The sequence below is a fragment of the Canis lupus genome, chromosome 8, assembly GCF_003254725.2.
Source record: "Canis lupus dingo isolate Sandy chromosome 8, ASM325472v2, whole genome shotgun sequence".
NCBI lineage: Eukaryota > Metazoa > Chordata > Mammalia > Carnivora > Canidae > Canis > Canis lupus.
The window spans coordinates 44,572,793-44,586,787 of record NC_064250.1 but is presented as its reverse complement, the minus strand read 5'-3'; the positions used below and the strand labels follow the sequence as shown (position 1 = coordinate 44,586,787).

The 13,995-nt window shown below is 42.6% G+C and overlaps 1 protein-coding gene across 1 annotated transcript in view; it reads left to right on the top strand.

Annotated features, from left to right (window-relative positions):
* The window catches only part of MAP3K9 (mitogen-activated protein kinase kinase kinase 9), a 74,961-nt gene that overhangs the window by 38,447 nt on the left and 22,519 nt on the right, over window positions 1–13,995 (top strand). Inside the window, exon 3 of the mRNA XM_025442850.3 lies at window positions 5,752–5,932. Coding sequence (XP_025298635.1) covers window positions 5,752–5,932 — 181 coding nt within the window. The remainder of the gene's footprint in view (window positions 1–5,751; window positions 5,933–13,995) is intronic.

The following is a 13,995-nucleotide window of genomic DNA, read 5'->3' as shown; positions in this document are numbered from 1 at the left end:
TAATAATATACAATTTCTTGTAGTAATTTTTAAAAAATGAACATAAAGAAAAGTAGTAAGTAAGCGGCATTTAGGTGGTCTCCTGATCTGAAAATAATTGTGAATAATATCCGTAGGTTACTGAGGTTTGGAAAACTGCTTATCCTCCTGATTGCAGCAAAACATAGGCCCTTATTGATGTACACTTTGTCTTGACCTAATATTCAGTTTTGTCTTGTATCTTTCCATGCAGTATGTCCCGAAGGCCCTTATGGGCAGAATCACTAGCTTATCTTACCTGGTCTTCCCCACCCAACTTGGCAGCATCTCCGTGTGTTATTTGCCAGCAGACCCCAGCCGCGGCATCCCTCTTCGCCAATCTAATTACCTTGCTTGGTACACTCTGGCTCCCCTTCATGTCTCAGGGATGGATGGTACACTGGTGGGGCGAGGGGGATGCCCTCCCTACCCTTCACCTCCGGCACCCAAAGGATGGGGAAGTGGGTAGTCTGAGAAGATGCACAAGATACTTCTTCAGTGAAATAAGTGACCAGTGAGAGGTCTGTCCTTTCAGAGAGGCTAGTTCTGTGCTGGTTGCTGGAGGGAGAACAGCATGGGTTCCAGAAGGAGAATGGGTTTTTTTGCCCTTGAGGAGTCCTGTCCCTCCGAGTAGATGATGAGACACATAGGCGTGCAGCTCTTGGGAATGACGTAAAAGAAGTAGTAGATAGTGTTAAATTGTGTAGTAGTGGTTTTAGGTGCTGAACGATTAATTCAGGAGAAGGGGGAGCAGTGAAGACTGGTTAACCAGTGACTATCTAGGAATCTGGCTGAAGTTGAAATAAGCCTGAAAGACTATAGGATTCTTTTTTGTCTCTGGATGGCACAGCACATGAAGAAGGGTCTGGCTTTGGAGCCCATCTCCATCCCTCTCTGACTGTGGGCGGCTGACTTAACCGTGCTGTATCTGTTTCAGCATGGGCAAGCTAGGGAGAAAATATTTGCGCCTACATCATGGGGTTGATTTAAGGATTAACTAAGGTGATGTACGTAAAGCTCTTTACATACGTTATACAAACAGCACCATGTGATCAATAATGGATAGCTAGCATTATTAATTTATCAACCATACCATTGATTTATAAAGCAGAAAATTATTGCATGGTTATCGTTTGTCAGGAACTCCCAGGCCTCCCAATGGTGTCCTCAGCACCTTAATGCTGAGTCCCATGGCTTCTGCTTCCATAGGAGATACTTAATCATCGCAATAATAATAATAGCTATAGTGTTCTGAGTCCCTGTTTCTGTGTCAAGCACTCTGCTAGGGGCTTTGTTACTACATTGCTTTTAATCTTTATCCCATTTTATAGAAGTGCAGAGTTTATGAACCTTGTTCAGGGTCACATGTAGAGTGTCAAGGCTGGGATTTAAATTGTCTGCTTTTTTTTTTTTTCTGATTCATGCTGACTCTAGTTACTGTCACCCTAGACCCATTATGTCCCAAATTGAACTTGGCTTCCTCAAAGGGCGTTGCCTCCCAGCTTCAATCAGGGGTGCCACCATTCTCCTTGTCTCCTATGTCTGGACGACTGGGAACCTCCTGCTTCTCCTTCAAGCCTCTATATCCGGTTAGTCACCAGGCTTTTCGTTCAGATGCATCCATTCCTCTCTGTCTCCCTTACCTGGCCAGCCCCCCATTGACTGGGGCTTGGACTTGTTGCCAGCATGTGTTCCACTGCACTAGCCACGAGAGGTGAGGTTTTCACAATACACTTGGACGGGCTTCATTAGATTTTGATAAAGCATTGTGAAGTTTTCTAAGAAGTAAAGCACAATAGTTTGTTTTTGCTGTAGTTGTTTGTCAGTGGTAGAAGCTCAGAATGGTCTAACTGCAGTGGTGCAGGACTGTAAGCTGCTGTGATGATAACCTCTCTCTCCCTGGGGAAAGTGTACCAGGAGGGAACTACTCTATCCTGTTTTTAAGGGTAAAACCCGTTTTCTTTAGCAAATGGGACAATTGGATATATTCACATGCAAACAAATGAAGCTGAATACCCCTTTTGTGGTACACAAAAATGAACTAAGAATGGGTCAATGAGCTGAACCCGTAAAACTCTGAAAACTGAGAGGTAAATCTTAATGAACTTCGATTTGGCAGTGGAATCCTTGCTGTTACACTAAAAGCATGACCAACAACATAAAAAGCAGATAAGGTGGACTTCCTCTAAGTTAAAAGCTTTTACGGACACTGTCAGGTAAGTGAAAAGACAGCCTATAGAAAGGGGAAAAATATTTGCAAATCATATATTTGATTAAGGGTTTGGTACCCAGAATGTATATAAAAAAGTCTTATAAGTCAAAACAAAATTCATTTCTTGAAAGAAGATATACAAATGACAAACAAGCACATGAAAGGAGGCTCAGCATCATTAGTCATTAGGGAAATGCAAGTCAAAACCACAGTGAGATACTTCTCCACATCCGCTAGGATGGTTATAATTTAAAAAAAATAAAAAGGAAAATAAGTGTGTTGAGGATGTGGTGAAATTGGAGCCCTACATTGCTGATGGGGATGCAAAATGGTGCAGCTGCTGTGGAAAACAGCAAACATAGAATTACCATAATAACCTAGTAATTCCACTCCTAGGTACATATCCCAAACCTGAAAACAGGCCCTGAAACAAATAGATGTACCTATGTGTGCATAGTGGCACTACATCATAGTAATCAAAAGGTGAAAACAGCTCAAAAGTCTGTCGAGGACTGATAGATAAACAAATTGTGGTATATCTATATATATATATAGATATATATATATATATATAGATATACCTATGTATAGGTATACCTATATACATATGTATATATGGAATATATACATATGTATATAGGTGGAATATACAATGGAATATTAGTCAGCTATAGGAAGGAGTACCGTGCGGGTACAAGCTATAATCTGGATGAATCTTTTTTTAAATTTTTATTTATTTATTAAAGATTTTATTTATTTATGAGAGACACACACAGAGAGAGGCAGAGACACAGGCAGAGGGAGAGGCAGGCTCCCTGCAGGGAGCCCGATGTGGGACTTGATCCCAGGACTCTGGGATCACGACCTGAGCCAAAGGCAGGCGCTCAACCACTGAGCCACCCAGGCACCCCAATCTGGATGAATCTTGAGAACATTACACTAACGAAATAACTAGGTGTGTCATCTGTCACATAATTCCATTCACATAGAATATCCACCATAGGTAAATCCATGGAGATAGCACATTGGAGGCTGCTAGGGGCTGGGTGGACGGGAGATGGGGAATGTTTGCTTATGAGTATGGATTTCCTTTTGGGGGTGAGGAGAAATGTTTTGGAACTAGAAATAGAGAGAAGTAGGCAGGATTGCTAGCTGGCTTCCTTCCTATTACAGCCTCTCCTCTTTGCTGAGGTCAGGACCTCAATGCCAGGGGTTTCTAACTTCGATGCCTCCCGGGGTCCACCATATGAGGATGCTTTTTTGAAGTCTGCTGGATGTAAGGCAGCAGGGTTGGTGGGGATTAGGTGGAACTGGGCTGGGTCTGCCCAAACGCCGTTCGTATTCAGGCATATCTTTCCTGGGCTGATTCTTGCCCCATCTCCATCATTCTGCCGCCCTCTTACCCATCAGACAGACTCATATATTTAAAACATTATCTTCATGGTGCCGTTCATTTTCTAAAAATCCATTTCCTATAATAGAGCCTAAACTTCTTTGCTTCCCCTTCCAGAACCTGTGGAAGCTCAGCTGGTTCCATACGTATCATGAAACTGTTATCCGTCCTCCCACTCACCTGGTCCCAGCACCTGGAGTCAGGGGTGACAAGACCAGACCCCATGGGCTGTATAAGGGGATGGGCTCGCTCTGAGTCTTTGGGTGGCTTACAAATGGTCAGCAGCTGGTGGTTGCCTCTTTACAGGGAATAAATGGTGGGTTTCCGTAGTGCCACTGGCCCAGCAATTTGCATGCGTACTTGTGTGTTGTCTCTGCTGAGATGGGGAGAGGGGCACAGAAGAATCTGGAAAGATTTTTGTTATTCAATGAGATGGCTTTTTTTTTTTTTTTTTTAGATCCGGTCAGCTCAGAGCAGGGAGGGGTGCATCAGGGGAGTCGAAGAGGGTGTGGAGGAAGGAGACCAAGTCCATTAGATCTAGGGAGTGGCTGGCATTTTCTTTTGAGCTTCCAGCTCTATAGCTCCTTGTAATCCCTCTTTACTGCTGATTTTCTGAGAAGCACGTAGGACACGGAGATCTTTGGTCTACATCCTTCCAATGTGTAACAGTTCAGCGGATATTTACAGACTGGGGGCAGGAGGAGAAATGTACAGTGTGTGACTTGAGGGACCTGTGTGTGTAAGGCCATTGCCCTAAAAGGCACCCCCAAGCTCCTCCTTGGTACCCAAAGTACCACCATCACAGTTCCTTTCTTTAAATATTGGAAGAGTTTGAGCTCTCCGAGAATCTTAAATTGCAAACACCTCTCAGAGAGGTAAAGGTAAAGCCGTAAGAGCCCCTCAGTGGGAGTCAGGGGAGAATCAACCCAGGAAGGGTGTAACCTAGGACACGTAGGGCTCAGAACTAATTTTTTTCATTGTTTACCTAGACAGAGTGGCTGGAGGAACTGAGTCAACCTTTTTTTTAGTTGTTATTCTATATTCAGTGGATTCCTTTCCCCGCCCTCCCCATTTGGACTTGAACAGCAGGGGTGGGGAGAGACTGCTTCTTCCTTCTCTGAAATCCTGAGTATAGAGCTCTGAATTCCAGGCAGTTCAGTGTCCAGCCCATAAGAGGTTGTGCTTGCATGACACCTTCAGAACCATCCTAGGATTGCACACGTCCACTGTCTGCTCACAGTTCCTTGGCTTTGCTTACGGCACATTGATCAGTTAGCATTTTTGCTCCTTTTAAGAAGGCTGGCTCCTGCAAGGGGACCAGTCGCTGGAACCGTCCTGTAGGGGGGGTGGCTGCCTCAGCTACCGTCCTGGAGAGCCAAGATGGCTCCACAATGTGGTGCTTCAGCGTTAGAACTTGGGAGACAGCCCCAGAGGATAACTGGCTCAGCGCACCAGTTCTTTCCTCTTGGGCCATATCCACAGAGAGACTCATGGGTGTGAACATGTGTGTACCCTCTGACTTCTCCAACTTGACAACCAGTTCTCAATGACTGGGAGCAAGTTCCCAAATTAAGGAGAAATCTCTGTGCCCAAAAGACATGTTTTCCTATAGGCTTAAGTAAAGTGGAAACTATCCAGGCACTGTCTGAAACCTTGAAAATCCACCATTCCTTGTGGTCTGAGAGTGGTGGGCCAGGGGTGCCCAGGCAGACAGGAAGCCCAAGTAGCCTCTCCTCGGAAGGGTCAGCTGTGACCTCACGGCTCCTTCCATAGGCGTGAATGGCTCATACGCTGTGAGGGTTAGGAGAGCAGGCTCTTCAGTCCGGCTGCTGTGTTCATGGGTGCTTTATCTCAGTTTTCTCGTCTTGTAAAAAGGATATGGCAATGGTACCTACCTCATAAGGTTGCTGTGAGTTAAAGATAATACCTATCAAAAAGACTTGGCACAAAAATGGATGCATTGTAGGTGCCTCTTACCAGAAATGATGGTTGCTACCTTCAGACTACTGTAGCTGCACGGGCAGCCTGAGGGAGAGGACGGGAGTCTTGCAGGAGGGCTCTGTATTCAGTGGTCTTCTTGTGATTGATGCAGACTTTCCTGTCTCTTCTGTGTCCTTTCCTTGCCCAGTATTGATCCTCCAGAAGGTGGAGAATGGAGACCTGAGCAACAAGATTCTGAAGATCACTGATTTTGGCCTGGCTCGAGAATGGCACCGGACCACAAAGATGAGCGCTGCAGGGACATATGCTTGGATGGCACCCGAGGTCATTCGTGCCTCCATGTTTTCCAAAGGCAGTGATGTGTGGAGGTAAGGTGCAGAGGTGCAGGGGCAGTGCTCCTCAGGTCTGTTTTGGCTGCACACACGTTTCAGGACTCGGAGAATTGAGGATGGGTAGACTCCCAGGCACCCCACACTGGTCTAAGTGCCACCTTCAGAACAGTCTATAGTAATTCCCAGGTTGCCATGGGACCGTTTCTTTTTTTTTTTAATTATTCTTTTTTTCATTTGTTTTTATTGAAGTTCGATTTGCCAACATATAGTATAATACCCAATGCTCATCCCATCAAGTGCCCTCTTCGTTGCCCATCACCCAGTTACCCCAACCCCCTGCCCACCTCCCCTTCCTCTTGTTTCCCAGAGTTAGGAGTCTCTCATGGTTTGTCTCCTTCTCTAATTGTTCCCCTCCTTTCCCTTATAATCCCTTTCATTATTTCTTATATTCCCCATATGAGTGAAACTGTACGATTCTTTTTTTTAATATGTAAATTTATTTTTTTATTGGTGTTCAATTTGCCAACATATAGAATAACAACCAGTGCTCATCCCATCAAGTGCCCCACTCAGTGCCCATCACCCAGTCACCCCCACTCCCCGCCCACCTCCCCTTCCACCACCCCTAGTTTGTTTCCCAGAGTTAGGAGTCTCTCATGTTCTGTCTCCCTTTCTGATATTTCATGGGACCGTTTCTAATGCCTTCATCTACCTAATGTCCCTTTAGTGCTGTGGCTGGTACCACCCCTGTGTGTTGGCAATTGCTGTGTAGTAAAGACCAGCAGATCCCACGAGCAATGTGCATTCCTGTCTCTGCCTGTAGGGTGGTGAGGGCATCCAGTCATTCCTGGGAACGTTCCCCAAGGTCATCCTGGCTGCCTTAGCAACTGTGGCTGTTACTGCTGGACTTGTTCTCACTGTAAGCTCTTTAGCTGATGAGTATTATTTGTCCTATCTCTTGTTTTGGTGGGTTGGAAGTGATCTTTTCTCGTTGTCTGGTTAACCTTCTAGTCAGGACTCTTCTGTTGAATATTGATACAGAAATTGGAAAAGATGGGTCTCAAGCATGTACCAGAGCTGCAGAGACACAGATTAAATGAACCACACCCCTAGTAAATGTCAGCACCATAGGTCATAAGGACACGGTTCTAAAAATCTTGTCCATAAATAGATAGATAGTAGATAGTTAGATAGAAAGAAATCTTGTCCTTGCTGATGGGAGGATGAGCTTCTACAGGGTATGCATCCCCTTGGCCATGACATCACCATGGTATACCAAAAGAAAGGACTGTAGGTTGTCATTGTACTTAGTCTATGAAGTTGTTTCTTCCTGATGAGTTATAAAGTGAGCTTGTGTGTGTATATGATGAGAGTATGTATTTTATTTTTTTTAAATATTTTATTTATTTATTTATTTATTTGAGAGAGAGAGGGAGCATGAGTGGAGGGAATAGCAGAGGGAGAGGGAGAGGAAGGTGGAAAGAATCCCAAGTGGACTCTGTGCTGAGTGTGGAGCCTGACACAGGGCTCAATCTCACCACCCTGAGATGATGACCTGAGCTGAAATCAAGAGTCAGGTGCTTACCTGACTGAGCCACCCAGGCATCCCAAGTGTGTGTATTTCAAATAATGGCTTTCTTGAGATATTATACCATATTACAAAGTTTGCCCTTTAAAATGTTTAAGTCAGTGGTTTTTAGTAAGTTTAGCAAATTTGTACCAATCACCATTGTTATTAGTTTGCTAGAGTTGCTGTAACAAATTACCACAGACCTGGTGGCTTTCAACAATAGACATTTGTAATCTGGAGGCCAGAAGCCTGAAATTGGTATCAGCAGGGCTACACTCGCTCCAAAGACTATAGGGGAGATTCTGTTCCATATAAGGATTCTGAATATTAGGACATGGGCGTATCATTTTAGAGCTACCATTCAAACCACCACAACTGCTATCAATTTCCAGAATATTTTTATCACACCAAAAAGAAACTCAATGCCTATTAGCAGTCACTCCCCCTTCCCTCGGCAATTACTAATTTACTGTCTATCTCTGTTTTTGCTTATTATAGAAATTTCATACACATGTAATCATACAGTATGTCGTCTTTGTGACTGGCTACTGTTATCGTGTTTTCAAGGTTTATCCATGTTGTAGCATGAGTCAGAACTGCATGGAAATTTGTTTATTCATTCATAAGTTGCTGGACATTTGAGTTGTTTCCACTTTTTGGCAATTGTGAATAATGCTGTTGTGATCATTTTTTTTTTAAGATTTTATTTATTTATTCATGAGAAACAGAGAGAGAGAGAGAGAGAGAGAGAGAGAGAGGGGCAGAGACACTCCATGGGAGTGAGAGAGAGGGAGAAGGAGGCTCCATGCAGGAAACCTGATGTGGGACTTGATCCTGGGTCTCCAGGATCACGCCCTGGGCTGAAGGCGACACTAAACCGCTGAGCCACCTGGGCTGCCCAGTTGTGATCATTTTTGTACAAGTTTTTGTCAACATACTTTCAGTTCTCTTGAGTGTATACGTAGGAGTGGATTTGCCAAGTCATAGGATATTTAACTTTTTGGGGAACCACCAAACTATTTTTTACCATAGTTCTATCATTTCCCACTTTCATTAGCAACGTAGGAAGGTTCCAGTCTCTCTGTATCCTCTCAACACTTATTGTATGTCTTTTTAATTATTACTATCCTGTTAAATATGAAGTGGCTTTCTCATTATAGTTTTGGGAGTTTTGGTTTTATTTCCCTAATGATTACTGATGTTGAGCATCTTTTCATGTGCTTATTGGCCATTTGTATATCTTTTTCTGTATAAATGTCTATTCAAATCCTTTTCCAATTTTAAAATTGGGATATTTGTCTTATTTTTAAGTTGAAAGAGTTCTTTATATATCCTTAATACAAGTCCCTTACCATATACATGATCTGTAAATATTTTCTCCCTTTCTGTGGGTTTCTTTTTACTTTCTTGATGTTATTCTTTGAAACACAAACATTTTTAATTTTGATGAGGTCTGATTTATCTATTTTTTTTCCTCTGGTTGCTTGTGCTTTTGGTGTCATATTTAAGAAACCATGCCCAACATTATGAATATTTATACCTATGTTATCTTCTAAGTGTTATAAAACTCTTAGCTTTACATTTAGGTCTGTGTTCTATTTTGAGTTAATTTTTGTGTGTGGTGTGATGTAAGGGGTTTAACTTCATTCTTTTGCCTGTGACTGCAGTAGTCCCTCCTTATATTAGAGGTTTCGCTTTTTTATGGTTTCCTTTACTCATGGTCAATCATGGTCTGGAAAGCCAGACCTATCATCAGAATACCTTATGCTGTGTCACAATGTCTGTATCATTCACTTCACTTCATCTCATTATGTAGGTCGTTTTATCATCTCACATCATTACAAGAAGAAGGGTGAGTATAGAACAATAAAATTTTGAGAGAGAGAGAGCATATTTATATAACTTTCATTATAGTAGATCATTATAATTATTCCATTTTATTTTTGTTATTGTTCATCCCTTACTATACTTAATTTATAAATTATACTTTATCATACATATGTATATATAGGAAAAAACACATATAGGGCTCCGTGCTACTTGCAGTTTCAGGCATCCACTGAGGGTCTTGAAATGTATCTCCCATGGATAAGACTCCTGTATCTAGTCTCAGTATCATTTGTTGAAAAGGCTATTCTTTCTTAATTGAATTGTCACTGTTGTCAAAAAGTAATTTACCACAAATGTAAGGGTTTATTTCTGGATTCTGAATTATACTCCGTTGGTCTATGTGTCTATCCTTAGGCCAGTACCATTCTGTTTTAATTACTGTAGCTTTGTAGTAAGTTTTGTAAATAGATGTAGGAGTCCTCCAACTCTGTTGTTGTTCTTCAAGATTATTTTGGCCATTCTGGATGCCTTGCATTTCCCAAATTAATTTTAGGAGCATTTTGTCCATTTTTCCAAAATAGGCAGCTGAGATTTTGATAAGAATTGTTTTAAATCTGTAGATCACTTTGGGAGGTATTGCCGTTTTAACACTATTAAGTCTTCTAATCCAAGAACATGGGATATCTTCCTATTTATTTAGGCCTTTTTCGATTTCTTTTAGTGATGTTTTGTAGCTTTTGTATATTGTGTCTTATTTTCCTACACATTACTTACAGGGTGAAATAGCTAATATGAGGGAAAGAGTTTTCTTGCCTTAAAATATCTGACCAGATTTCATTAGGTTGAACTGTGTAATGATATTCCAGTGTTTTTGACCAACAGAAATAGCAGGTTCATATGCTTCAATCTAACACTTTCATTACTTGACTATAGGCTAATGAGAATAGTTAATATATTAATTAAGCTAAGCTACTTTGACAAAGAGACCTACAAATTCAGTGGCTTAAATAAGGTAAAAGTGTATTTCTTTTTCCAAGAGTAGTCCAGGCTTTGGGGTAGCTGTACCCCATGAGATCATTTAGAAACCCAGGTTCTTGGGGCGTCTGGGTGGCTCAGTCTGGGTAGCTCAGTCTGTTAAGCATCCGACTCTTGGTTTATGCTTAGGTCATGATTTCAGGTCATGATTTTTGTGAGATCGAGCCCGGCATTAGGCTCTGCACTCAGTGTGGAGCCTGTGTAGGATTCTCTCTCTCTCCCTCTCCCTCTGCTCCTCCCCCTCCTTATGCACACACTCTCTCTCTCTCTCTCTCTCTCTCTCAAGATAGAGAAAAAGAAACCCAGGTTCTTTCTGGGTCTCTCAGTACATTGTTCTTGTCTGAATGGTTACATCTGAGTGACTGTTACTTCAGCATTATATTATGCAGAAGGGAAGAAAAAGAGTTTATCCATGGCAAGTAGCATGTATTTAATTTGGAGACAACCCAGAAGTTGTGCACATCTCTTACTGTACACACCCCACTGCATGCTCTTGGTGATGTGGACACACCTAGCTCCAAAGAAGAGAGACAAATGTAGGCTCTAGCTGGATAACTATGTATCCAGCTAAAACTCTTAGTATGGAAGGAGGGCTCAAGCATGCCTAGGAAGTTGGAAAAAACTCAGTCCCAAATTGACTTATAATTAATTAATTAATTGATTTAGGAAATGTTTGTTGAATTCTAACTCTGTGCCAGGTACTAGGCTGAGCCTGTGTCCATCTCCCACCCCTGCTGCAACTCCTCGGGGACTGGGGCCTCTGGGCCTCTGCTTTTGCTGGGCTCCCAAGGCCAGCTGAATTTGTCTTACTGCTTTTTGAGTGTAGTTCTCTGGGCCTTTTCCACATGCTGTGATGGAAGATATGATGGTAAGGCCCAGATCTTCAACTTCATACATTTTCTAATCTGCTTGGATTTAGACCATTTCAGGAAGAATAGTTGACAAAACTTTTCCCTTTGGTTGTGCTGTGTAGGGAACACAGTGGTTAGTGGTCTCCTGTAATGACTTCTTGCCTGGTATGTGGGATGAAGTGGAGGCATTTTAAGTTTGTAAAATTATAGAAGTAGAATATGTTCACCATAGAAAAAATTAGAAAATATGGATAAACAAAAAGGAAAAAAAAAAGGGAAAAAGAAATCACACATTACCCACTTCTAAAGATAACTTCTATTAATATTTTGGTGCATTTATTTCTGTTCATCCCTTAAAATGGGATCATTCTGTTTCATAAGCTGCTTTTGGAATATAATATAGCATTGCATATTACTATATTGATAAATATTTATTGTGTCAATATATTCATGTATGTATTATATATATTGGTAAATAGATCATCATTTCGAATGAGGTCTAGTTAACAAGAAAAAGAGTTTTATGTTACTTTACAATTTACAGAGTGTTTTCTCATGTGGTAGTTCAACTGTCTTTGCCAAAGATTTTTTTTTTTAAGATTTATTTATTTATTTTAGAGAGAGAGTGCGGGGAGAAGAAGCAGAGGAAGAAGGAGATAGAGTCTTAAGCAGACTCCATGCTGAGCATGGGGCTCCATCTCAGGAACCAAAATGAAGAGTCAGATGTTCAACCCACCATGCCACTCAGGCGCCCCTTTGCTAAAGATTATTAAACAGTCAGTGTGCCTTTGGTCAGGCTGCTATCCACTTTGATGCTTTTCCTCACTTTGAAAACATAGAACACCTCTTTCCAACCTGTGACCCCACCAAATGGTGGAAAGGATTTTCATATCCCTGGAGGTGGTTAATTATTGACACAGGGTATGCCCAGGGTTCAGGGTGAGGTTGCAAGGACTCCTGGGAAATCACTGACAGCACTGTGGGGGAGGTGGTGGCCCTCTGCGGGGAGCGGGGGAGGGTCCTGAGGCAGAATTTCAGCTGAGCTGGTGCTTCCAGGCTGCTTGTACATGGTCTTGAAAGGGCCTCTTGACCTTCTCTCAACCCTGGGAGGGCATCAGAGTGGACCAAATCCGTGGTAAATCACGTGGACTTCTTCTGCCCACCTCTCCCTGAGGCGCAGACCCATCCAACACGTAATTCTTTATTTCCTTTCTTGGACTGTATTCCTGCCAAAGGAATGCCAGGGATTCATTTATATTACCACCTTCGGTTACAGAAATAAAGAGGAACATTGGCAGAGGAAAACTAACTGGTTCACTCGTTCTCAGAAAGCCTCCTTGCCTGAATGCTGGCGTCCCTCAGCAAGGCTCTCAGCCGACACTGTGGACTTTCCCTGAAGCCCACCCGAGGCATTCCTGTTTCAGGCCCTTCCCAAGGGGAAGCACACAGTGGTGGTCACTAACCCTATATGGAAGCTTCTGGAGAAGTAGTAGTCATGTTATTTATCCCTTGCCATTATTTTGTGAGGTAGAAGTGCTGTCTTTGTTGTGTAGGTGAAGAAAGCAGAGGAGCTTCCTTACGCAGAGATGTACCACCATAAGTGGTAAAGCAGACATTTAATTCAAGTCTGTCTGAATCTTTCTTGAGCAGCATTTGACCTGGTTCTCTTAGTTGTGGGGCTTTTCAGATGGAATGAAATGCAGATGAACCAGAAGCCAGCCAGGTGGGAGCAGAGCTGCCCTCCTTGAAACTGAGAGGGGTGGGCTCCCTGACTCCTCCCTCTTCCAGGGCCTGAGACATCTCTGTAGACACCATCAGCCGAGCAGATGCAAGGACACAAACAGGACACCTGTTTAGATATTTGAAACATTCTACTGTCTTTCCAGGTAGTTAGGGCGCAGACACCAGTCATCTTCACATAGGTGGAAGAGAGGTCTTTGGGACCTTGGGTTTTTGTGGCCAGAGTGGAGGTTGGTAGTAATGCCAGGAGCAGACAACTAAAAATGAGAGTCCTGGGGGTACATCTGTAGGAATCTTCTGGGATGCCCTGGTGCATTGGTTGGCACGTGGCTCTTCTTTGGAGCCATGCCAGGCCACTTGGGAGTCTTTGAGGGCAAGGCATACCTCATACCTGCTGACTCCTGTCTCTAGATCCCTGTATCCCTTTACCTAGCAGGCAGGGTTTAGCTGTCTCCTGCCTTCATCCTGGTCTGGTGTAGGTGGCCAGGAGCCCATCCCGGTCTCTTTGTACACTCTTTGTATCTGTGGTGTGACTCATCTCTGTATTCTAATTGACCTCTTTTCTATTCCTCTCACTGGTCTCTTCATGGACAAGGTCTTATCCTGTATCCCAATGCCCAGCATTGAGCTTGATGCATAGTAAATTTTTAGTAGATGTGTAAAATGAATGAATAATGAATAATGAATGGCGATGCATTTGAATTTGATCTTGAAAGGTGATTGGAGTTTACCAAGCAGAGTAATGATAGAAGGGGATTCTAGAGAGAAGGAATTGAGACCTGGACCATGGTGGTTCAGGGTCCACCATGACTTATTCCATGTCTGCCCCTAAATACATGCTGCTGCTAAACTTAGCTGAAACTTTCTTTCATCATCTGCAAAATGGTGATAATATTTATCTTGCAGGTTTATGGTAGGGTTTTAAGATGATGTTTATAAGTGTCTTAGCACCTTGTGCATACAAAGCAGCATGATGAAATAGATACTGGGCTTACTTTTTTTAAAAATTAATTTCTGTGCCTAACATGGTACTCAAACTCATGACCCCGAGATTAAGAGTTTCATGTTTCACC